Source organism: Schistocerca serialis, chromosome 5, assembly GCF_023864345.2.
Source record: "Schistocerca serialis cubense isolate TAMUIC-IGC-003099 chromosome 5, iqSchSeri2.2, whole genome shotgun sequence".
In the NCBI taxonomy this organism is placed as follows: Eukaryota; Metazoa; Arthropoda; class Insecta; order Orthoptera; family Acrididae; genus Schistocerca; species Schistocerca serialis.
The window spans coordinates 139948119-139975215 of NC_064642.1; the positions used below are offsets into that span (position 1 = coordinate 139948119).

The 27097-nt window shown below is 39.1% G+C and overlaps 1 protein-coding gene and 1 long non-coding RNA gene across 3 annotated transcripts in view; both read right to left on the reverse strand.

Annotated features, from left to right (window-relative positions):
- Positions 1–27097, reverse strand: part of LOC126481677 (juvenile hormone esterase-like) — a 499150-nt gene that overhangs the window by 124822 nt on the left and 347231 nt on the right. For both annotated transcript variants that reach the window (XM_050105611.1, XM_050105610.1), the window contains exon 9: positions 11229–11379. In XM_050105611.1, coding sequence (XP_049961568.1) covers positions 11229–11379 — 151 coding nt within the window. The remainder of the gene's footprint in view (positions 1–11228; positions 11380–27097) is intronic.
- LOC126481679 (uncharacterized) lies at positions 18847–22634 on the reverse strand. Its single transcript, XR_007587614.1, has 2 exons — positions 19508–22634; positions 18847–19425 (listed from the first exon to the last, which is right to left on the reverse strand). It is a non-coding gene; the product is annotated as an uncharacterized LOC126481679 (long non-coding RNA).

The window sequence follows — 27097 nt, forward strand, 5'->3', positions numbered from 1 at the left end:
TGTAAGACATTTCCAAGGGCGGATGTGGACTCTGACCGCAATCTATTGGTTATGAACTGCAGATTAAAACTGAAGAAACTGCGAAAAGGTGGGAATTTAAGGAGATGGGACCTGGATAAACAGAAAGAACCAGAGGTTGTACAGAGTTTCAGGGAGAGCATAAGGAAACAATTGACAGGAATGGGGGAAAGAAATACAGTAGAAGAAGAATGGGTAGCTCTGAGGATGAAGTAGTGAAGGCAGCAGAGGATCAAGTAGGTAAAAAGACGAGAGCTAGTAGAAATCCTTGAGTAACAAAAGAAATATTGAATTTAATTGATGAAAGGAGAAAATATAAAAATGCAGTAAATGAAGCAGGCAAAAAGGAATACAAACGTCTCAAAAATGAGATTGGCAGGAAGGGCAAAATGGCGAAGCAGGGATGGCTAGAGGACAAATTTAAGGATGTAGAGGCATATATCACTAGGGGTAAGATAAATACTGTCTACAGGAAATTAAAGAGACCTTTGGAGAAAAGAGAGCCACTTGCATGAATATCAAGAGATCAGATGGAAACCCAGTTCTAAGCAAAGAAGGGAAAGCAGAACAGTGGAAGGAGTATATAGAGGGTCTATACAACGGCGATGTACTTGAGGACAATATTATGGAAATGAAAGAGGATGTAGGTGAAGGTGAAATGGGAGATACGATGCTGCATGAAGAGTTTGACAGAGCACTGAAAGACCTGAGTCGAAACAAGGCCCTGAGAGTAGACAACATTCCATTGGAACTATTGACGGCCTTGGGAGAGCCAGGCCTGACAAAACTCTACCATCTGGTGAGCAAGATGTATGAGACAGGCAAAATACCCTCAAACGTCAAGAAGAATATAATAATTCCAATCCCAAAGAAAGCAGGTGTTGACAGATGTGAAAATTACCGAACTATCAGTTTAATAAGTCACAGCTGCAAAATACTAACGCGAATTCTTTACAGATGAATGGAAAAACTGGTAGAAGCCGACCCCATGAAAGATCAGTTTGGATTCATAGAAATGTTGGAACACATGAGGCAATACTGATGCTACGACTTATCTTAGAAGATAGAGTAAGGAAAGGGAAACCTACGTTTCTAGCATTTGTAGACTTAGAGAAAGCTTTTGACAATGCTGACTGGAATAATCTCTTTAAAATTCTGAAGGTGGCAGGGGTAAAATACAGGTAGTGAAAGGCTATTTACAATTTGTACAGAAACCAGATGGTAGTTATAAGAGTCAAGGGGCATGAAAGGGAAGCAGTGGTTGGGAAGGGAGTGAGACAGGGTTGTAGCCTATCCCTGATGTTATTCAATCTGCATATTGAGCAGGTAGTAAAGGAAACAAAAGATAAGTTTGGAGTAGGAATTAAAATCTATGGAGTAGAAATAAAGACTTTAAGGTTTGCCGATGACATTGTAATTCTGTCAGAGACAGCAAAGGACTTGGGAGAGCAGTTGAACAGAATGGACAGTGTCTTGAAAGGAGAATATAAGATGAACATCAACAAAAGCAAAATGAGGATAATGGAATGTAGGCGAGTTAACTCGGGTGATGCTGATGGAATTAGATTAGGAAATGAGACACTAAAAGTAGTATAGGAGTTTTGCTATTTAGGGAGCAAAATAACTGATGATGGTCAAAGCAGACTGGCAATGGCAAGGAAAGTGTTTCTGAAGAAGAGAAATTTGTTAACATCGAGTATAGATTTAAGTGTCAGGAAGGCGTTTCTGAAAGTATTTGTATGGAGTGTAGCCATGTATGGAAGTGAAACATGGACGATAAATAGTTTGGACAAGAAGAGAATAGAAGCTTTCGAAATGTGGTGGTACAGAAGAATGCTGAAGATTGGATGAGTAGATCACATAACTAATGAGGAGGTATTGAATAGAATTGGGGAGAAGAGGAGTTTGTGGCACAACTTGCTAAGAAGAAGGGACCGGTTGCCAGGACATGTTCTGAGGCATCAAGGGATCACAAATTTAGCATTGGAGGGCAGCATGGAGGGTAAAAATCATAGAGGGAGACCAAGAGATGAATACACTAAGCAGATTCAGAAGGATGTAGGTTGCAGTAAGTACTGGGAGATGAAGAAGCTTGCACAGGATAGAGTAGCATGGAGAACTGCATCAAACCAGTCTCAGGACTGAAGACCACAACAACAACAACAGTAACTGAATAATAATCATTTTACTAGTTTTGCATTAAGCTATTATAAAATGCTGTGTAATTAGAGTCACTTAATTTTTGTACACTTAATTGCTGTAAAATTTGGACTATTTTGCTTTCATACTTCATTTTCTTTTCTTTTTTTTAGTGATATAAACATTGTGATATTTTTGCAAAGAAATGTATCAATACCAAATTACTTATTATTTTCTTCAATTTTTCACTATTTTCAAAGTAAATACCTGTATGGCTTAAACTAATAATCATGTTGCTGTGTTCTTGGTATGAAGCTTGTTAAATGTGTAACTTCTTTAACCAGGTGAAAAACAAAAAACAAAAAGGCAATGATTCAGTTCAATACTGGTAACCTTTACCAAGCAACACTTATTGTGAGCACAACACTATATGTAATAAGCACATTCCAATTTTCACAAAATAATTTTCAAAAATTTAATTGGATCTATATTTTTTGAAACTGGGCATTGCGCAGTTCCATTATTTTAGCTGTATTTTGCTCATATTGTCAGCTTACAAAATTCTTTGTGGGCTATTGTAATAGAACTGATGAGAGCATTTTTTTTCATTTATTGTAGAATATGATACAGATAAATATACAACACAATTAAATATTGCACAAAGTATCATTTAGAGTTCAGTGTACTGGTAATTTTGGCAATACACCTTGTGGCACTGATGAAATCGACACCAACATTGATATGATGTTGGACTCTAAGCATTATCTTTGGCTGTTCCGCCATGTTCAGGACAGTTCTTTGTGACCCTTATATATGTTAAGGTTAATAAATGAACTATTGCTAAATGGGTGTGATTATTGGTGCAACCAATCTGGTAATCCTCCTCAACCTAATATGATCTTACATTCTTTTATCAACAGAAAACAACACATAAACTATATAAGATTTATTCTCTGAAAATATATTTTTTTCATGGTTCCAGTTTAATTTGAAACTGAAATTGTATTTGAATTTATTGTCATTACTGATATTTTTGTAACTTATTCTGAAAACAGTGGTAAAAGATTTATATTATATACACTGTTGGAAAAAGTTACTACACCTGGAAAGATAACAATTTTGATCCAATGACAGTGCATGCAACCTGAGGACTAGTAGAGATAGCGATAATAGTTTCAACATCATCCACCAGCAGACAGCATTGTGGCATAGCTACCAGAGCAGAGGGCTCAGTGTAGTGGAAATACGTGAAGCAAGCAGGCAACCATACCGTGGAGACACAGTTGTGCTGCATATGGCCAAGTGAATTTGAAAGGGGTCAAATAATGGCCTTCCGAATGGTGGTATGGCCCTTTCAGAGATTTGCCACACAGGTTGGATATGCTGCATCAGATGACCAAGGTTGCTGGTACCAGTGGTCACTTGAACAATCTCTCACTCGTAAATGAGGTTCTGGCCATCCACACAGCACAGACACCCACCAGGATCATCTTATTTTAAGAGGACCAGTGTCAGATCATACAGCTATCACAGCACAGACAGTGGGGCTTACGAGCCCAGATGTCTCAACATGAAATGTTGCAAACAGGTTATTAGCAGTGGGACTATGAGGAAGCACACCTCTAGCTGATCCACTCATGCCACAACATAGATGTGCATGGCTTGACTGGTGCCATCAGAGGATCACTTGGAAGATGGAATGGCATGCGGTGGTCTTCAGTGATGAAAGCAGATGCTGCTTGCATGCAAGTGATGGTCGTTTATGAATATGATGTAGTGGTGGTGAGTGTTGTCTCATAGAGTGCATTCATCCACAACACATTGGCCTCAACCAAGGCCTTAATGGCCTGGGATGTGATAAGCTACAACTCTCATTCACCTTTGGTGTTTCTGGAGAGGATGCTAACCAGTTCTTGGTAGGTCCAGAATGTTGTTAGCCCCATTATTTTACCATTCTTGCAACAGGAGTGTGATGTGTTATTCCAACAAGATAACAGTCACCCACACATGGCCTGTGAAAACACAATGTTCTCTGTACGATGTGCAGTGACTTCCCTGGTCAGCACAATCTCCAGACTTGTCTCCAATTGAGCGCATGTGGGATATGATCAGATGAGAAGTGACTTGAGTGACTTGTCAGCCAACAATTTTTACAGAACTATATGAACAGGTCAAACAGGCAGGGCATGAAATATCCCAGAACAGTATTCACTGTCTGTACAATTGACTGGATCCCAGAGACACGTAGGCTACACCAAGTACTAACATGGGTGTTTCAGCATGAGTTAATGCCTTGTACCTTGGAACTGCTTGTGCTATTTATCTCTAAATGTAATCATTACATGTACTCCATATGCACTGTTGCAACAATAAATCCTGAGTGAATTGGAAACCTTCAAAAGGATTTACTAATTTTTTCCTGCAGTGTGCGTAAATGTAAAAATTAATATTTTATAAGAATGCTATACTGTGACTTATTGTGGTATCTTTGTTCTTGTTGATCTGTGCAACTAGTTGGTGAGAGGCTGTTGTGAGTGATTCTTATATATAGTTGTGTACTTGCAATGCAGGAAAATTTTTGTTAGCAATGAGAATTTGCAGCCATGTGTAACTGAGAAGAATAAATTTGTGAAGTTCTGAAGATTATAAATAAGTGTTAATATTTGACCAGTACGCAGCAAAGAACTAGTGTAACTTTTCAGCAATGAAGCACAATTTGAGTCTACCCCAGACAATTTTTAAAATAAGTCCTACTAGGTAACATAATAAACAAAACTTCAGTCTAAAACTGTTAGAGTCAAAGTTACTCCAATCAGCCAATGTTACTCCATTGTGAAATACTGTCTTTATTTTGAATCAATATTAAGAATTAGGAATTTCTTGTTTTATATCTCAATCTACACAAATAAAGCAATAACAAGAACTCCTTACAAACATTAAAATGACTTCTGTAACAGACAAACAGATGAAAGTTGGAGCATTACTAGTCTTCCTTGACTAACAGCACTACCACATAACAAGCACTGCTGCAGGGGCAGATTTGTGAACTGCAGAAATAGTACAAAAGCGAGATAAGTAGTGCTGCTACCTATCTGGGCCAGTGTTACTTGCAAGGCCCCAGCATTTCCCCAGCTGTCAGTAATTAACTTTGACACTGGACTGGGTCTGTTAGGTACTGTATGGTCTATCCTGATGTGTGCACTAATTATTTATTTTATATCTGGTAAACTGGTGATGCTGTGGGAATTAGATTAGGAAATGAGACACTTAAAGAAGTAAAGGAGTTTTGCTATTTGGGGAGCATAATAACTGATGATGGCCAAAGTAGAGAGGATATAAAATGTAGACTGACAATGGCAAGGAAAGCGTTTCTGAAGAAGAGAAATTTGTTGACATCGAGTATAGATTTAAGTGTCAGCAAGTCGTTTCTGAAAGTATTTGTATGGAGTGTAGCCATGTATGGAAGTGAAACATGGACGAAAAGTAGTCTCGACAAGAAGAGAATAGAAGCTTTTGAAATGTGGTGGTACAGAAGAATGCTGAAGATTAGATGGGTAGATCACGTAACTAATGAGGAGGTATTGAATAGAATTGGGGAGAAGAGGAGTTTGTGGCACAACTTGACAAGAAGAAGGGACCGGTTGGTAGGACATGTTCTGAGGCACCAGGGGATCACAAATTTAGCATTGGAGGGCAGCGTCATAGAAGGAGACCAAGAGATGAATACACTAAGCAGATTCAGAAGGATGTAGATTGCAGCAGGTACTGGGAGATGAAGAAGCTAGCACAGGATAGAGTAGCATGGAGAGCTGCATCAAACCAGTCTCAGGACTGAAGACCACAACAACAACAACAAACTGGTAATTGACTCAATAAAGTCTGCTACAGAGAAACAGAAGTGACAATCAGCGAATCTAGAATTGTTGAGTTTTGTACACCTTCCAATAGCCATTAAGGCTGTTACAACTTCGTTTCATCTATGGATTGAAGACTGATACCCAGAAGCCTATGAGATAAGCAGCATTAGGTTAGATCCACTACAATTTCAGTTTGAGGAATCTATGTCAATTTTTATGGAAGAGATTTTCATTCTCCAAAAACTTCATAATATGTGAGCATAAAACATATTCCGTTGTCTACAACATATTGATGTCAACAATAGAGGCCTTAATTATGAGCATCTATCATATGACCCTTCTTGACAAAAAATAATGAGCTATGCTTTTCTTTAGTTTCTAGATACTTTTCATTGCACCAGTAACCTACAATAAATTGCTACTTATAGGAGAGCAAGTTTCCGCCCATAATCTCTGTAGAATCTTAAACATGTGTCATCTGGTCCTGATGCCTTTCCACTACCAAGCAACTGTAATTGTGTTTCTATACTGTGACTACTTGTCTCAATGCCTGCCATTTAGATTTTTTTATGATGACTGAAATAAGGGACCATATTATGGTCTACACTGAAACAATTTTCAGAAGACCAATTTCAGTATTCTGGCCTTCTCTGTGTGTTCTTCTGTTTCAGTGGCAGTAGGGTCCTTGAGTGACTCAACAGTTGATTTAAATCAGCTTCTGAATTTTGTGTGAAACCAAAACCTGATAGGGTTTTGCTCAGTTTGGTTGGCAAAATTTTACTTTCGAACTCACTGAATACTTCTATCACTGCTCTCTTTAAGTTTATTCTCACTTTGTTGTGCTTTTGTTTTCAGCTAGGTCTTTACTTCTCTTGAATCTATGATGAAGCTCTCTTTGTTTACATAGCAATTCTTTTCTGACCTGGTTATTAAACCATGGTGGGTCTTTTCCATCCCTTAAGATCTTGCTAGGAATGTACTTGTCTATGGCATGTTGAACAATGCTTTTAATTTTTTTCCATTTGCACTCTACATCTTTGCCCTCATCACTGAATATTTGATACTGAATACTCAGATACTATGCAATTTGTATCCCATCACTCTTGCTAAGCAAAAACATTTTCCAATCTCTCTTAACATTCTTCATAATACCCATAATCATAGGTGCTATTACCATCTTATGATCATTGATACCCTCCTCTACATTAACTGATTTGAAAAGTTTAGGTCTGTTTCTTGCTAGAGGGTCTCAGATGTGACCTTAATTAGTTGGTTCTCTAAATATCTGCTGAATAGTTTTTGAACAAGGCATCCAGAATAATGTCACACGAATCTCTGTCTCTGGCACTAGTTTTGATCACATCACTCTTCCATTCCATACTTGCAAAGATGAAGTCCAAACTTATCCACAAAATTCTTCAAGTTCTCTGAGAAGTGCTCTATGCCTACAGCTCCTGATGCAGGCTGTCTAATAAAAACATCTGATTGCCATTTTTTACCCACCTTTGATGCTTAACTACACCCAGATCAACTCACATTCATGTCCATAACTGCAGCAGATATTATCAAATTATTTATTGCAATAAATATGCCACCACCTTTGGCATCTAACCTTTCCTTACAACAAATATTCAAATCTGAATTTAGGATTTCATTGCTATTAACTTCCAGTTACAACCAACATTCTTCTCCTAACACTACATAGGAGTCATTACATTTAATAATTCATTCTAATTCTGCAATCTTACCATGGATGCTCCTGCAGTTTACTAATACTGTTTTAACCTTTTCTATTCCTCATCTGCAAGAATGAGCATTCTCAGAGAATAATGTGGTTAATGTTTCTTCAGTTTTGGCATGCAGTGCACCTCTGATCCAGAGTGGGAAAGGAGGTGGGGTCCTCTAAAATAAACAAAAAGTCTCCATGTGCCAGCTGCTGTAGTTGAGAATTCCTGTAGCATGTAGTGTATGCCTGACCCATTAAGAAGGACTCTACAATTTTTCACCTGAGAGAGGAAGTCGAAAAATTCACATCTGATACTATTGCAGAATTGTCTGAGCCTCTGGTTTAGAACTTCCACTCTGCTCCACAGCAGAGAACTGTGATCAACTCTGAGGAGAATGATACAAATAGCAAGCATAACCCATAGCCTTCTCCAAATCAGCCCTGCTGAAAGTAACTATGGATGGCCTTAAATCTAAGTGGTGTGCATCATTTGTGCCAACTTGAGACACGATTTGCAGCCAGTTCCACCCACCCTGCTCCAAAGTAGAGGACTGTGATCAACTCTGAGGAGGATGTTACAAATAGCAAGCGTAACCCACAGCCTTCTCCAAATCAGCCCTGCTGAAAGTAACTGTGGATGGCCTTAAAACTAAGTGGTGTGCATCATTTGTGCCAACTTGAGCCACAATTTGTAGCCAGTTGCATCCAGTTTGCTTAATATCCACCAGCAAAACTACCTCCATATCTCAAATGAGATCCCCCCCCCAGCAGATATACCGAGTAAAACAACATATTACTTCCACCTATACACATCTTGCAAATTGATCATGGTGAGAAAATCTGAGAAATTAGAGCTAATACCTAACTTACTCACAATCATTCTTCCCATGCACCATTTACGAGTGGAACAGGAAAGGAAGGGATCAGATAGTGATACCAGAAGTACCCTCTGCCACATACAACCAAGTAGCTTGCTAAGTACTTATGTAGATGTAGAGTGCACATTGGCATTCTTTCCTGACCTGCCCACTATTATCCTGAGGGACCCCATAACCCACCTAACACTGGAGCTCCGAATGACTAGCATTCTTGCCCTCTGGACTTTTATAAACTAAGCAGGAAAATCAGCCACTTGACCAACAAGAGAAGCATCCTGTGCTGTCTCAGAAGGGTTTTCAAACTGGGTAGCACCTCATACTTGTTTTTAAGGTGTAAAGAGGCAGCCATGTGGCCTGTTCCTACTTTCTCCTTCCACCCAGAGACATACAAACCTACCACTGCCCATCATTTATCCTCATGTGAAGACAGACCAGTCAGAAGTTGCAAATCAGAAGATGTTATGACAATGGGGTTGCCGGAGGAATCCAATGGACAAAAGGTGTTGAAGAGGTTGTCCGTGGCAACCTGATGTCATCGCTACTTTGTGCCTTGGCCTGAAGCCTGCTGACCAAGGTCAATGCAGCTTCCAGCTATTTGTAGACAGTTTGTCATGTTCAGAGACAAGGAGTTATTTATGAACACAACAAGTACTGTCCCTATTCATGTCAAACTGTGCAAAAAATACACAAATACAAACAAGAAGAATAAACAAACACTTAAATCTAGACTGCAGATTTCTCACTAAACACTAAGACTGAAAGATCTGCAACCTCTTAAAACAGAAATAAATTTCACATTTCACTGCTGAATACAGATGTATCAGCAGTGACTTTTCGCTAGAGGCTCAGCTCACACAAGAACTACTGCAGGAAATAAATATGTGAGCTCAGAGCATAAAAAAGGGGCACTGAACTAAATAAAATGCTGTGTACTAACCTAAACTGCTGGCACACCACTGCTGGATGCTCTCATCTTGCTTGGGTACGTCACAGTATACTGACTACTAAACTACTGGTTGTAATGGTCACAAATACAATGTGAATCAGATGATGACAATGTGACTCAGATGACAAAGTGAATCACACATCTAATCTAATCTAACGTACCTGAAAACCTTGATGTACAGAAAAATCAACAATCTACAGGAGCCCTGAATCCAGCAGTTGATGGTGATAAGTAATAGTCACTTACACTGAGTCACTTCTGTCAGATGTAAAGCAAAGTCCTGGGAATTGCTACACATTTTTAAAACAATGATTAGAGATTTCTGTTGGATGTATGACAGGTAGAAAAATGTCAGAGTAATCTGTTGTGTAGATAATTTCTAGTATTTCATGAATAACAATGTGTTATGTAAATATGAAACTAGCATTAGGATACAAACAGCACCTATATTATGTGAACGAAGTTTTTCGCGGCGGCACTTATGTATAAAATATTCTCGGTATTCTTGCCACGTCAGTTCTGGATAAAATCTCGAGCTTTCGACGATTACCTCCATCGTCATCGTCAGGAGCTGACTGTCTCTACTGCTGCTATGGTAGCCTCTATATAGCCCGAAGACGGCTTCTGATTGGTCGGATTCTGATTGGTCGGCGATTACGTGCTGCTGTCTCAGACGGTGTCACTGTGTGCGCCGGTGGCGCCACCGCTTCCGTTTAAACGTAAACCTTGGAAGGAACGTCTCTGCTGCTTCTCTGCATCAAGCGCTCGTTTCCACGCACAGCTCAGATGGTATCCGCTATCGCGGTTAAAGTTCTTTTGGCTCATTCTGATTTCAACAGCCTCCTTAATAACAGAATCCCAGTACACAAAATATTGTTCGATGAAACTAAAATTCTGTCCCATGCCTCCACGTACTGGGATTCTGTTATTAAGGAGGCTGTTGAAATCAGAATGAGCCAAAAGAACTTTAACCGCGATAGCGGATACCATCTGAGCTGTGCGTGGAAACGAGCGCTTGATGCAGAGAAGCAGCAGAGACGTTCCTTCCAAGGTTTACGTTTAAACGGAAGCGGTGGCGCCACCGGCGCACACAGTGACACCGTCTGAGACAGCAGCACGTAATCGCTGACCAATCAGAATCCGACCAATCAGAAGCCGTCTTCGGGCTATATAGAGGCTACCATAGCAGCAGTAGAGACAGTCAGCTCCTGACGATGACGATGGAGGTAATCGTCGAAAGCTCGAGATTTTATCCAGAACTGACGTGGCAAGAATACCGAGAATATTTTATACCTATATTATGTAACTGACAAAGTGGCAGAACTTTTAAAAATATTCGTTTTTCCATCAATTTCATTACATTAAATTTAGACTGGGGAAACATGAGTAGTATGTCATGGTGTGCCAACAGCTTATAGCTAACAAACTACATATCTTCTCTTCTATTAATTAAATTATTCAACATTTCTGAAGGTAATAATTCATGAGGAAACTACAGACCCCAATGAATAAAAAATCAAAGAAATTACTAAAATAATATAATTCACATTTAAGACTTATAAGGGGCAATGGAGGTATAGTAACATAAGAAGAAAGTGTTATTTCATTTTAGGAAAGATAGCTTATGTAGTAAATTATTTAACTGCTGAATGTAGATATCTTACCATATCTTATATTGGTTTTTGCAAAGATTGGTGTGTAGCTCTGCGAACCTTGATACTCAAAGCTATAGATGAACAGATGTATATGTCCTGCTAGCCTGTGGTATACTGCAGTTTTCTCCAGTCCATGGAAGAAACCACGATCACTGTAGAGCTGTCAACAGAAGAAAAACTAAGAAATGTACAAATAAGATATTGAATAAGTATGGTTTGAAATATTTGAAGAATTTCCTTTTAAATATAAGAGTAATTGCAAAGAAAATCATTAAGCATGTCAATTTATATTGTCACAATGAGGGGAGTAAAATGTAAAAAGTAAATAAATAGACATAATTTTTTCCCCTTGCCGATTTTAAGATTTCTTGGCTAACTGCCTAAGGAAAATAAAATATTATTTAGCCAACAAAATATAAACAGAAGTGTATATGAATCATACACAATGTTTTCATACAATATGTGTGATGCAGCACATTGTTTTTTATATAAATAATACTGTCAATCAAGAGAATTAGAGTAAGTAGAAGGAAGTTCTTAAAAAGCATCATCCAGCAGTGTTTAACTATATTACAAATCAGTTTCATACAAACTGCTTGATAATAAATCCAAAGAAAACAGATACTATAAATACACACAAGAAATCATAAGAATCTAATGACGTAGTCATTGAATGTATAGAAAATGCCATAAGTGCTCTATTCATTTCAGTCTATGAAATATACTGCAATATAACTGATGAATAGATTATTTTAAGACACCATTATGTGGCATATTATCAATTTTTTGGAGGAATGGATAAAATGCAAAAAAAAGATTCATAAAATGAGAAACCTTCTTTAAGATTAAATAATGATTTAAGCTAACTGAACTTTGCTTGGCATGAACAAACTAACTCTGGACGTTTCATTGAACAAAATGCTTTATTTTGGTAACAGTGTCTGCTGAACAGACTGGACATGTGGTTACTCCATAACTTGAATACAAATCTGAGCGTTTAACTTGCAGGTGAAACATTCTGAATATTGGTATAACTCAGGAAGAGGTAAAACAGGATATTATAGAACAAACAAAGTCATAAACAAATTCACATGTCAAAGAATAAACAGGACAAAACAATATAATACATATTATGAAACACAGCACCCCTGGTGGTTGGCAACAGAACTGTTTGACAGATATGACTCTTTTGCTAACATAGACCACACACGCACACAACAATGCACCATTGAACATGATAACATTGCTGGTTGGTGCAAACATCATAGGAGATGCTAAATCTTCCCCCATGGTGGAAGCAGTGTCAATAATGGAACTGGACTGGGAAGTGTACATGAAGACAGGAGTGAGTCAAGAGATTTTGTTGGAAGGTCATTGCTCATGCAGTAGAGTTTGTGGTGCCAGTACTAAAGGAAGCTGCAGTCTCTGTGCTGCAGGCAGTGGCTCTTCTTTGAACATGTATGCTGGTTTGACACTATTAATGGCAACAGCCATGGGTTTGCCATTTACCACAGTGTCTAAAGCCTGCATGCTTTGTCACAGGACATGACACGGGACAGTGTTTGGCGGTTGCAGCATGGGCTTAGTCCTGTCCATTCAATGCATCATGTGCATCCAGCTTTCCAAGTCACAGGACATGTAAGTTGTTGGGGTACTGTGTCTGGAGGCTGTGGAGGGTTGTATATGTACAATGTGGTCCATAAATTAATGAAGAAATTCCAACTGATTTTGGGTTGGTAACTGTAGTGATCTTCCTCAGGAAGATGCAATGGTTCACCACAGACTAATTCCAAAGCTGAGGAGTGTAAATTTGCTTATACACCATTCTTAGGACTAGGAGAATGATCAGAAGGGCAGAAGTCCAGAATGTACCATGACACATAAGGGCCTTGAGGGAACAATGCCATCTCTCAACAATGCCATTACTAGCAAGATAGTAGTTGGTAGTTTTGTGATGCACATACCCACAGAATCTAGATATCTGGTTGAAAAGTTCCACTTCAAATTGCCTGTCTGAATCAGTAGTTATGAGGAGTGGGTGGCCAAACCTAACTAGCCAAGTTGATGTGAAGGCAGAAGCTAAGATTTCTGCAGTGATATTGTCCATGGTGTTGCCTCTGGCCAGCATGAAAAATGGTTGATCATTGTAGGGAGATATCACTGGCTGTTTGATGGGGAAAGCAGTCCCAAAACATCATCAGATACAGGAGCAAAATGAGAGGACAGTTACCCACTGTTGCATGCACATGATGGGACACTTTGCAATGCTGGAATTGAAGGCATGTCTGCATCCACTCTCAGTAATCCTCCTCCATACATGGTCAAACAAAGCACTGTGACATGAGGCATAAGGTGCTCCAGGATGACTTAGACTGTGAACACTGTTTAAGGTTTGTCATCAGTAAACTGGCGGGAGAAAAAGGAGAGGTCTTCCTTGAAAGACATCACAACAAAGTCAGGCACCTTACCCTGGAACTTCAATAAGTTGGAGCTAAATTGATGATGTGGCATCATCAACAAATATATGGTGCTCTTGGTCATCTGGTGCACATTCCAGTTCTGAAAAGTTAATAGGGATGCCAGAACTGTGCCTTAAGTCCATACTAAATTGACTTGTAAACTCCACATGGTTGGACTGGAGGGGAGAAGCAGTTGACACCATTCTTCTTGAATGTTTAGATCAGTGGTTTGTGATCTGTGTATATTGTCATGTAGAATAAGGTGTGATCTGATGAATGTCGAACACTAACTTCACTTAATGAAGATTTATTCAGCACTTGCACATACAAGAGTGTGGAGCAAACTGCCTCCAGCCAGAACACATACGGTATATATACAGTTACAGAACATTCCAGTACAATGATTCTTGACATTTGTGGATACTTCTAGAATGTACTCAAACCGAATATAGAAATTAAAATTTTACAGTTCAGGTGAGTTTAGATCTCACAACCCTCCATGCAACAGTCTAGTATCATAACCACTACACAATGGTGATTGTGTTACTCAGATTCTTCTCTGACATCGCTCCCTCCTTAAGAGAAAAGCCTCTCAGTGTTACATCCTCCTAGTCCAGGAACGAGTTATCAGTCCTGCATACTCCGGCTCCCGATGACTGATGTTTGCCCAGAAGTGATCTTCTTAGAACTTCCTTTGCCGCTATACTCTTCATCACCTTTTTGCTTTTGCCTGTTGCAGGACCTTCAAATTTATCCTGGGTTGCAGGATCCTTATAGGGCTTCATTTGAAGGACGTGGACCGTATCCCTGATCTTTTGTCGTCTTATGTCAGGGTCGAAATCTTCATCTTCATAAGTAACATCAGACAACAGTCTTACAACCTTATAAGGTCCAAAGTAGTGCCTGGGGAGCTTCTCAGAGAGACCAACCTTCCAAACATGAGTGAAGATCTAGATGAGGTTACTGTGCTGGTAGACAACAGGACTGTGGCTCACATCATACCTTCAGCGATTGTTTTCTTGAGTCTGCAGCATGCAGAATCGAGATAACTGCCAAGCTTCCTCAGCTCTGGTTAATACCTGGCCAATGTAGTCATCATCCATGTCATCAGGATGTAATGGAAACACAGTGTTCATTGTCATAGTCGCCTCACGCCAATGCACCAGGAAAAATGGCATAAATCCTGTGGTGTCTTGTTTGGCGGTTTTGTAGGCAAACGTCACGAAAGATAACATCTCATCCCATTTGCTCTGCTCAACATTGATGAACATTGATAGCATGTCAGCCAAGGTCTTATTAACGCATTCAGTAAGCCCATTAGTTTGCAGATGGTAGGCAGTCATCATGTGATGAGTAATGTTGCACCAAAGGTCTGTCTAAATGGCTTTTGTAATGGTATAGTGTGTCAGATAATCAGTGCAAACAATAATCCATCTATTGCCACTAGCATACATTGGAAATCATCCAAGGAGGTCAATCCCAACATGCTGGAAAGGCGTTTTGGCTGGTGGAATTGGTATGAGTTGGCCAGGTGGTTTCTGAGGAACTGCCTTTCTCGTGTCATGGAATTTCTGTAGAACATCTAAGCACATGTGTTTAGCCACCTCTTTCCAAATGAATCAAAGTTTTTCTTGCAAAGTAATCCATTAACTACCTTAAACTGTCCTTTCACATTCTCTGACCGATTTAAGGCAAGCATAATTTGAGATATCTTGGCATCCTTCTGTTCAGCAGAGAGATCCTGGAGTGCAGCAAGCCAGTCACTATCTTCATCAAAGTCTTGATGGTCTTGCACAGGGTTTCTTGAGAGACAGTCGGCACCGTGGTGTTTTCTTCCACTTTTGTACACTGTGGTAATGTAACACTCTTGAAGACATAGTGCTCACCTGGAGAGTCGTCCTGTTGGATCCTTAAGACCTGTCAACCAACAAAGTGAATGATGGTCTGTAACAACAGTGAATGGCCTTCCATAGAGATACATTGAAATTTGCATGTGGCCCAGATAACAGCAAGACATTCTCTTTCTGTAGTTGAGTCTTTTCTCTCGGCTTTTGTAAGTGTCCTAGAAGCAAAGGCTATATATAACCTTCTCTTTTCCATCTGAAATTTGCACCAGAACAGCACCAATCCCATACCCATTGGCCTCTGTGTGTAGTTCTGTAGGTGCTCTCTCATCATACAGACCAAGTACAGGGTCAGTCGTCAGAGCTTTTTGCAGCACATCAAAAGTATCTTGTTGAGCACCACCCCGGATAAATTTAGCATCGGCTTTTAACAACACTTGGTGTGGCCTGGCTTTGACACAAAAGTCTTTGATAAAACAACAGTATTAAGAACATAATCTGAGGGAGCTTCTCACATCACTACTACTTTTAGGAATTGGCAATTCCATTATAGATCTCACCTTCTCTGGGTCTGGCCACACAACTTCGTTTGACACAAGGTGTCCAAGTATTTTGATCTCTTTTGCTCCAAAGAAACACTTTTTTGGATTAAGTTTCAGTCCACCTTGTTGGAGACTCTTAAGAATGGCCCTCAGTTTTTTTATGTGTTCATCAAAGGTCTCTGAGAACACTATAATGTCATCTAAATAACAAAAACACATCATCCACTTCAGGTGATGTGAAGATTATCAATCAACCATTCAAAAGTTTCTGATGCATTACACAAACCAAACAGCATTACCTTAAACTCAGATAGGCCCTCAAGGGTGATGAATGCAGTTTTCTCACGATCAGCCTCATCTACTTCGATTTGTCAGTATCCCAAGTACATGTCAGTGGTTGGGAAAAACTTAGCCCCCTTCAGACAATCTAGTGTATCACCAACCCGTGGAAGATGGTAAACGTCCTTTCAGTTATCTTATTAAGCTTCCTGTAATCAACACAAAAGCACCAACTACCATCTTTCTTCCCGACGAGAACCGCTGGTGACGACCACGGGCTCTGCGAAGTCTGAATGATGTCATTCTTCATCATATTCTCTACCTCTTCATGAATTATTTGATGTTCTGTTGCTGATACATGGTATGCTCTCTGGCTTATTGGTTGATGATCTCCAATGCTAATCCGGTGCTTCACCGTCGATTTGTCCAATTTACTCTTCACCTGTGGATTGAAGTATTCAGAGAACTTTTGAAGAATGGCAAGTAGCTTCTTCTGTTGTTCCTTAGTGAGATCTAGTGATAGTCAAGTTAGAAGATCTTGTCTCATAGTAGTAGTTAATTTCGCCCACAGATCGGCATGGGAGGTTTCTACGATGCTCAGCTGTTCTGGAATTAACAGCTCAGCGCTTGCTATCACATGCATCTTGGAAGGATCCGCGGTTCTCAGCAACAATTAACTATCCACAGTTCACCAAATCCATTCTTGAATGAGATGACAGAGGCTGTGATGACCAAGTTATTCTTCAGTGGTATGCTTCTCTTACATTCCACTACAAGATCCATGGGTTGATGCATGGCATGACACATGACAGTCACCTTGCTAGCACTGACTGCAGGAATGATCACTTCATCTAGCACACATAGTCTCCACACACTTGGATGTGCATCTTCCTGCCCACAGTATCTCATTTTGTCTAGCATAATCTTTGAGTGACCACACTCTATAATTGCCTGAGAAGCTTTCAAAAACTCCCATCTGAGGAAGACATCATGACTACACACTTGTAAGAGATAAATTCTACAGTCTGTATATGGCCACTTATACCCACACAAATGACACATCTTCCTGTAGGTTTTACATATTTTCCATTAGCCACCTTCAGCAGAGATGTTTTGTTGTCAATGAATATGGTTTTCTGCAACTGGCGACACTACTTCTCTGAAATGACTGAATATGATATATGATGCTCGAGAGTCCACAAGAGCTTGGGCTGGTGGGCCATCCATGAGGATATCGACATAATTTCCTATCATTTTTGTAGTGATTGAGAGCGGAGGATTTTTCTCTTTGGCGGCCTCAGCTCCAAGGAAGGTCGCACCCTTTAGTTTTCCAGGTTGCGGTGGCTAGGTGATCGGCTGGAGCTTCAAAACAGCGATGGAGACCTTGATCAGCATGTTGGGGAGCGTCCTCTCCAGTGGCTACCTTGTGGTGATGATGACCTACGTCATCCTGCACCCACATCTTCTTGTAGTTGGAGTTGACGTCAGAAAAGATCGGTCTGCTGTCTTCTGGTGCAAGCATCATCAAATACCCGCTGCCTTTCTTGACAATAGTGCACCACATGTACCAGTCATCCACAGTGGAAACATACTGGTTGGTTTCCTGGGTCCTCCAGATGTCCATCTTACCTGGTGCCCAAACAGGTTCCTCATGTGGCATTGTAGGAATGTAACTTTGGCTGGGTCTCACCTTTTTCACCGTTTTAAAGGAAAATGAAGGACGAGAGATTGGGTTCAATGTCTGTTCCATTTCCTCCCTTATGACCTCTTGAAGCATCTCGGTTTTTTGCTCACCGTGCAATCCAAGTGCCTTCTGAACTTCCTCTCTCACTACCTCCTTCAGGAGTAGGGCTTGATACATGTCCTCAGCAGCATGCTTCATGAGATATGCAACCTTATCTTCCTCCTTCATTCTAGGATCCACTATTTTACACAGCTCCAAGACATCTTGAATGTAGGATGCTGTAGTTTCTCCTGGATGCTGTGCCCTGCACTTTAATTTATCTTCAGTCTGGCTCTTCTGTCATTGTGTGTCGCCGAAATACTTGCACAGTTCCACCTGGAATACTTCCCATTTTGTGAACTTCTCCTCGTTGTTGTCATACCATTGCTTGGCAGTGCCATCCAAGTAAAAAAATACGTTAGCCAAACACACAGTGTCATCTCATTTGTTAAATTTGGCTATACGCTCATGTACCTTCAGCCACTTGTTTGGATCTGGGCCATCGTCACCAGAGAACCCGGAAGGATGTCTCATGTGGTGGCACACAGTGGCTGTCATCATAACATCCTCTTCTTCTTCTTCTGTTTCAGATAGATTGCGATCTGCTGAATATGGCTCGATTTTGGGTTTCTCGCCACGTAAATGGCGGCTCTGTCGTGGCCTGATGGGAGCCACTGTGTCATCGATAATGTGCCCTATCACAAGCCCCAATGCCCATCGTCTCGACCAGAACAATATCATGTAGAAAAAGGAGTAATTAGATGAATGATGAACACTAACTTCACTTAACAAAGGTTTATTCAGCACTTGCACATACAAGAGCACAGAGCGAACTGCCTCCAGCCAGAACACATACAGTGTATATATACAGCTACAGAACATTCCGGTACAATGATTCTTGACATTTGTGGATACTTCTAGAATGTACTTGAACCAAATATAGAAATTAAAGTTTTACAGTTCAGGTGAGTTTTGAACTCACGACCCTCCATGCAACAGTCTAGTATCATAACCACTGTGCCACAGTGACTGTGTTACTCAGCTTCTTCTGTAACAGTATTGTGAATGTCCTTGCTTCTATTTGTGGATGGAATTATGTAACAGCCACATACACTGCCAGGAGTTCACACTCCACTTATTCTGAGATGGCGACAATTTGCAGGAGAAATATGCAAGCAGTTGCCATGAATCTTCTGACCACTGGACCACACAAAAGGAATTTGACTCGCATCTACCATTAATACCAAAGATTCATCCAGTTAGGGTTTGCAGCAGTTTTGCATTTACTATGCTATTTCTTGCCATCTTGAAAGTGGAGCACATTGTTTCAGTCCACTGCACTGGAATGCCAACTCGAACCTGGAGGCAGAGAGTGCTGCATTCAATGGATCTTGTGGTTTTGCTGCACGGGGAAAGTGTCAGCAGTAATAGTTTAACATACCTAAAAACTCACGCAACTCCTTGACCATCATCAGTTGTGGTACCTGTAAAATTACTTTGATCTTCTCAATTAGTGGTAAGGAGCCTGTAAATGAAATGCAGTGACCTAGAAACATCATATCATGCTGTCCAAACACACACTTGGCCACATTAGTACCATGCTAAATTGCTCAAAACGCTTAAATATTTCTTGTAGATGATGGTGATGTTGCTCCCTGGTGGCAGAAAACAGAAGCACATCACCATGTATCTGAAGCAAAGTGGCAGTCTTCATAGATTGGAGTCAATAAACTTCTGCCAGGTTTGCGCAGTGTTCTGTCGCCCAAACGTCACAAATTTGCTCTCAAAGAGTCCGAATGGAATGATTGTTGCTGTCTTGGGGATGCCGTCTTCTGCCACAGGTATATGTGTATATGCCTTGGCACAGTCCAAAACACTGAAAACAGTTGTGTCACGCAATGCATAATTACAGTCACACAACAAAGGCACGGGATATCAAACTGGCACAGTTCTCGCGTCGAGTGCACGACAGTCACTGCACAGGCAATAGGCTCCTACTTTCTTCAGATCAATGTGTAGCTTAAATATTTCTACTTGATGGACAGATTATGCCTTTCTTAAGCATCGCATCGAATTCTGCTTTAGCGATGGCCAAAAAATCGGGTACCAATCTCTTGGGTCTGCAAGACACTAGTGAGCCATTTGTGGTTTCTATATGGTGCACCATGTTGTGTTCTATGTGTGTATGTGTGCCTGATGGCCTGGTAAAGGTAGGATACTGCCCCAACAGTGCAGTGTACCACGGACTTCTCATCAAACACCTGTATTAGCTAGGCACTATGCATTGATGTGTCATGGTGAAAACCCACTGTAGTCAGTCCAGTAACATTGTCAACATCTGGTACGAAATGGAGATTTTCCAGAAGATCGGGTCCTATTATCAGCTTCATAATGTTGGCAATGGTAAAGTCCCATGCCAATGGATTGTGCTGTACCAAATTTAACTCTATCTGCTATGTTGTTGTTCTGTATGTAGATATGGATGAGTTGTTTGCAGCAGATAAACAGAATGCAGTCAGTGTTCTACAGTGGTGGACTGAAGTTCTTGGTAGGACACTTAAGTCTGAGCCAGTGTCTACTAAATACTTCTGCTATCACTAACAAACAGGCACCAGGCTGTCAGTGAGTCGGATTCCATGCGCACCACTGTTGGTGCCACAGTGGCACTTCTGCGTGGCAATGTCACTGCACTAACCTGAGTGGGTGTGACAACCTCTTGAATCTGATCTGCTAGCTCTGCCACCACATCCGATGATGTTTCCATCTGAGACATTAAAATCGCTTTGGCTTGTGGAGGTAATTGACTACATCACAGGGTGTGTAGCAAATTGTCAGGGATCATAACTGTATTGACTTTACCCCACGAATGATGCAAATATTGTGACAGTTTATCATCAATGTCTCCTTTTATTGGTACCTCTCTGACCCATTCTTTGTGCAATGCAGCTGCTATGTTGATTAATTCAGAATTTTTCATGCAATGGCACAGTGATCACATCCTGTACCCCTGCAATGTAGCAATAGTCAAGTTGGCTTGTAATGAGGTCAAATTTTGTTGAGTCAGCCATAATTCCTGCATAGCTAAACTGGTTTGACTTGAGCAGACTACAAGATTGGGCTGTTTGGCCAGAACAGAGGTAAATGGACCACTAGTCTAGACACTGTTGGTGCATCTATATCTTGCATAATATTTAAATTTTGTAATAGTTGCTCAACCTTTTTCTTAAGCCCAAATCACAAAGAGGTCACCACTTGTCAAAATTAGCACGATTTGAATTAACTGACCTTTGCTTGGTGTGAACAAACTAAGTCACGAGGTTTCACAGAACAAGTTTTTTTATTTTGGTTACATTGTTTGCTGAACAGACTGAATAAGCATTTACTATCTAAGCTGAATATGAATCAGAGCATTTAACTCACAAATGAAACTTTCTGAACATGTGTATAACTCAGGAAGAGGAACGGTCATAGACACTGTATTCCTGAGAGACTGGAAAAATGTAAATAGATGGAAAAACAAATTCATATAAAAATTCACATGTCAAATAATAAACAATACAGAAGAATATAAAACATTTATACATAAAAATATGAAACACAGTGCCTCTCATGGTTGGTGTGGAAGCCGTTTGACAGCTATGTCTGTCTTGTTAATGCAGACCACATACACACGATACTTCACCACTGAACGCAATAACATCACCAGTTGATGCCAACTTCATAGCAGACACTACAAGATGATAAGATGTGTTGTTCAAAATTAAAATACTTTTAATAATTGTTTGTGTCATGAGATAGAGATAATTTAATTTTTAAATATTTCTTGCTGGGTGGCCCACTAAGAAGAATTTTTCAAATCAAGTTCTATGAAATTCATCTACAACTTACATTTATTAAAAATATATTATTATCACCTATTTTCAAAATGGTAATTAGGATGAAACTAATAATCAAATAATCAAACTCACATGAGTTTTGTAATACATTACGTACTAAATCTTTCCTCTTTCTCAAGTATACTTATACTTGCTGATTGAGTAGGTGATATACAATAGAATTTATAAACACCTGTAACAACAAAATGTTGTCAATGATAAACAATTTCAGTTTGAACAAGAATGGTATTCATGTTGGCAGCAATTTTTACCAATGGCAATAGCTTTGACTCACTAAAGGTATGTAACTGTTTGTACTACGATATTTTTATGGACTTGGGTTGCTGTTGAACACGCAGTAATTTGATGGTTTTTATCACATCTGAAGCACAAAAATCAATTTGTATCAGTATTATGCACACTGCATATGATTATGCACTCAGGATTTGAAGGACTTGGGACTCAAATATCACAGGTTTCTGTTTTGAGCATTTTAGCTACCTAGTATTTTCACTGTCAAAAAGAGGCAAATTTTGTTCTTTTTAATGGTGCATGTTGTTGGTGTTGCAGTTATCAGTCTGAAGTCCGGTTTGATGCAGCATTGCATATAGTCAATCCTGTGCAAGTCTCTCCATCAGTGCACAACTATTGTTGTCAGGATACAGAATTTCTGCTGAATTAAATTTGGGATTTTTTCCCATATAGATCAGAGGTGCAAAGTTTTCTGTAGCTTCTTCATCTACAAATGAACAAGCATGCTGGCAGCTGATTTTTGATAAAGGTCACATTTTTTAACAATACATATATGCATCATTCAAGCAATGGAAAAGCCAGGATGGAAAGTAACAACATTATGAGAAGGAAAGTTGCTACTCACAATGTAGTGGAGGTGCTGAGTCGCAGATAGGCACAACAAAAAAGACTCTCACAGTTAAAACTTTTGGCCGTTAAGGCCTTCATCAAGCATAGGTGACACACACACACACACACACACACACACAAACTCAACTCACACACTCACACAGACAAGTGTTTGAGACGCGTTTGTATGAGTGTGTATGTGTGTATATGCGTCATTTCTATATATAGGATAGATTAGTGCAAATATTTGTTTTGTATTTTATTATTTGTTTAAGAGGACAAGATAATGTAATGCCAGATGCCTTATCTCAGCCTTCGTTACAATCAGAAGTAGATCAAGATATAAAAGGAAAGAGGCAATTTTGCTACTTATGTATTAAAAATTACTAAGTACACAATGGATATCAAGGAATTTTGTAGTATTTTAGCTAATCTTCAAAGAGCACACAGTTTATTAAAAGACTACAATGGAAAATCACAAAGTAACAGTATCAAGAAAATGAATGGTGGAAGCTGTATAAGGAGATGTTATTCGATGAGAATGATTGAAAGAAATAAGTAGTTACTTTGTATACCTACAAAAGAGTTGAATTATTAACATGGCATGGACAGTTAGGCTATGCTGATGTCAGTACCAAGAAGTTTGCACTACATATGACAAAACACTGTAATAAATAAGATACTAAGAACTTGTACTATGGGTCAAAAATTCAAAGTAATTACTTCAAGTGTAGATACTGTTTTACATTCAGCTAGCATCTATAGTGTAACATACTTATAATGATGTTTTGCACAGTGTATTTAGGATCAATAAATGATGATCATTGAATGCTAAAGAAAATCTGTTTAATGTAGTTCGGAAAGTGGGACACACATGCTTAGTGTGGGCTTTCTCTGTATGTGTACATTAACTAAATGGTAATGGAGACAGCATTGCTACTGGGTGAGGCAACAGTGGCAGCGGCTCCCAATTGACAACACTTGCTGTACTTAATGTTTTTTTCTGTATAGAATATTCCAACCATAGAGTTGTGATAGCTTTCATGGAAGAAGATAACCATGACAAGGCATAAAAAAATTAAGGAACAAAAGAAATTCGAGAGTAGTGTCTGGTATTAACTGTAACTCCATTCATTATGAATATATCTAAAATATACTTGTCAAGCAGACAGATAATTGTTTGAAATGGTTTCCTGAGAGTAAAAAGTTGTTGTAATAAATGTGGTTTATGAAGGAAAATTATCTCATTTAGTAGAATAAAGTACGAGTCTACAATTTGGAAGGTGGAATATTCTAGTAGCAAATGGCTGTTATCAATTTATCAGTTCCACATCATCACATGCTGCATGGCTGTAATTACATCAATGGCTCATCAGATATCACTGTCAGCCACTGCCATGGAAAATTCTGTCACAGACCTCCCACTGCAACAATTAAGCTTCACACCAGTAGCTGACCACACCAAGCATTGCTACAAGTCACAGGTGAGCTGTATTTGAGCGAAAATAATGTGTTTTGTGGTGGTGTTGAGCAGTGTGAGAAATTAGAAGTGAGTATCCAGAATGATTCCAGGCACTGAACATAAATTTTAGGTGACAAATCGTGGGAGATCTAAGTACAAATATTAGTACAAATTAGATGTTGCAAGAACTGATTTAAGTGTAAAGTTTGGTATCAAGATTGTTTTAAGTACAGTACTCAGTACTATGCTATATGTTGCAAAGGTTAGTCTAAGTACAGAGCTCAGTACTAAGCTTGACACTTTGATTGTGGATCTAAGTGCAAAAGTAAATATCAAGAACGCTAGTCTTGAACAACACATCCAGGGATATTTTAAGGAGAAACATGAGACAAATACAAAAATAACCAACTTGCAAACAATTTTACCCAATTTACAAGGTAAGTTAAGTGCTGCAAGAAATCAACAATGTGATCTTGTAAGAAAAAATGTTTCAGAACATTTTAAGGAGAAAGATCAGAATGTAAAACAAATAATAGAATTAACTGAAAAAAAGCAGGAGGGGAAATATTAAAGCTCTGGGAGGAACTTAATAAAACAAAAGGGGAATTAAGTAAATGGAAATTTAATGAAGGTAATGGGCTTTCACCAGAACTACTGAAAGGATTGAATTTAAGTGGAGAAGATTCGAGATTTATTTATGGCCATGACCAAGAAGTAAGCCACAGAGTTTCATCCAGAGTGCATCATGAAGTGTGATGGATGCCATGATGTGGCCAAGTGTAGTATTGCATGAACTTTTATACAGTTAATAAGAGTACACAAACATTTCCTTTACACTGACATAAATTTACTGTATATATTTGCCTCAGACAGTGCAGCCATGTTACTTATTTATTTATTTGTTATTTAAAGAAGAGAGGACACAACAAAGAGGGAACTCAAAATATTGAGGACTAATTAAGGAAACATGCAAGGAACAGATCATGTCAATATAGTCAAAATGCAGTAGAGACAAATTTTAAATTAAATGACTTAGTGAGAGCCTGTTATCCGAGCTCAAATCTGAAATGACAAAATATGAAGGCCCTTACAAACTAAAGGGAATACCATGCCCAATAGTAGTATTTCTTGTAGACTCACTGAATGGAAAAGAAAGAGACCTTGACAATGTTCACACAGTTGACACAGTAAAGAAGGAGTGCAAGGGAATTCACTAGAAGCATGAGTTCAGGGCTCTGGAACATAATTTAAGCAACAGGAATGAGTCGATATATAAATTAGGGGAATGATTGGGTGTATGCGTCAACCAATAGGGATGGATGATCCACAGAAAAAGTACAGTCTAAAGAATATGTATTGGGACAATATCCCTGTCACAAGTTGGCCTCTTGTGGAAGGTATTATATGGTCAGTGCCTATAGAGCTAGGATGCCAACAATTTATTTGACTGAATCCCAATCTGTGAGGGTTAAATGCATTTTACAAATTTTAGTAGTTCACCTGTAAGTACAAGTACTACATGAATGATATTAAGGAATGTGTCTGAGTTTTGTGCATGCTAGTAATAATGCCAGAAGAGGAAAATAGACAGTAGGGCAATGTGTAGCTGCTGCTGGTCAGAAGTATGTAACTCCCTGCATCCAAAATTGGAAAGGAAGTGAAGTCAACTGATGGCATAAGATTATGTAGCAAAATGCATGATAAGTGGTACTGCTTGAGGGCAAACTAAGAGGAATCTCTCTCTGTACAAGTGTAAAGTTTTATGTGACTTAGTGGTCAAGTAGCATATAGTATATTTCTAAAGAAATTTGATACTGGTGATATCTATAATTTTTTATTTGTGTTTGGGAACCATCATGGTTTGGTTATTAAATACTTTTGTAGCAGTGGTTAGTCTAAGATGAATTAAGTAAGAGGACCAACATGTTAGCTTTCTTACTTGGAAAGAGCATGAATTTTTATTTATTTATGCCAAATAAGTGGTGCTAATAGCTTATGATGTCTTCAGTAACAGCAGACATGGATCTACAAGCTTATAATAACATGTAAATGTTATATAGACTACCTAAATGTGGTGGTATATTATTTAAACTGAAAAAAAAACTCAAGCTCATGCTGTCGAAGATATAAACAGAAAGAAATAGTAGAGATCACAATACAATGGTGCATAAGTTTGTAGTATTTTTCCATAAGTTTAATAAACACAATAGATACACATAACACAGACTTCAGTCATCAATAACATATTCTCCATCACTACTTATGACAGACTGCCAGAACTGGGGTAACTGTTTGATTCTGCGACTGTAGAAATCATATGGTTTTGAGTAAAAGAACTTATCGAGCCATGTCTAGAGTGCAGTTTCAAGCAAAATGAAGTTGCCTGAAGATTGTTTGATAGAGAGTGGAAAAAATGAAAATCTGAGGGCACAAGATCAGTTGAATAAGATGGGTGTGAAATGAGTTCCCAAAACAACTCCATTATAGTGTTTTTTGTCAGTCTAGCAGAAGGTGGGTGAGCAATATCATGAAGTAGCACCACTTTACACAGTCTTCCTGATTGTTGTTCTCAGATTACATCTGCAAGACATTTCAGTTGTTGGCAATAAATGTCAGCATTGATGGTTACATCTTGGGGAAGCAATTTGTAGAACCCCGCACCATTGCTGTTCCACCAGATGCCTAACATTATCTTTTGATGATGTGCAAAGGTCTTTGTATGGCAGCTGCTGCTTTGTTTGTGCTCATCCATTCCTTTTCCTTATGTTAAGATAAAGACATCATTTTTCATCACCAGTAATGATACAGGAAAGCAAAGCTTGATGTGGTCCAT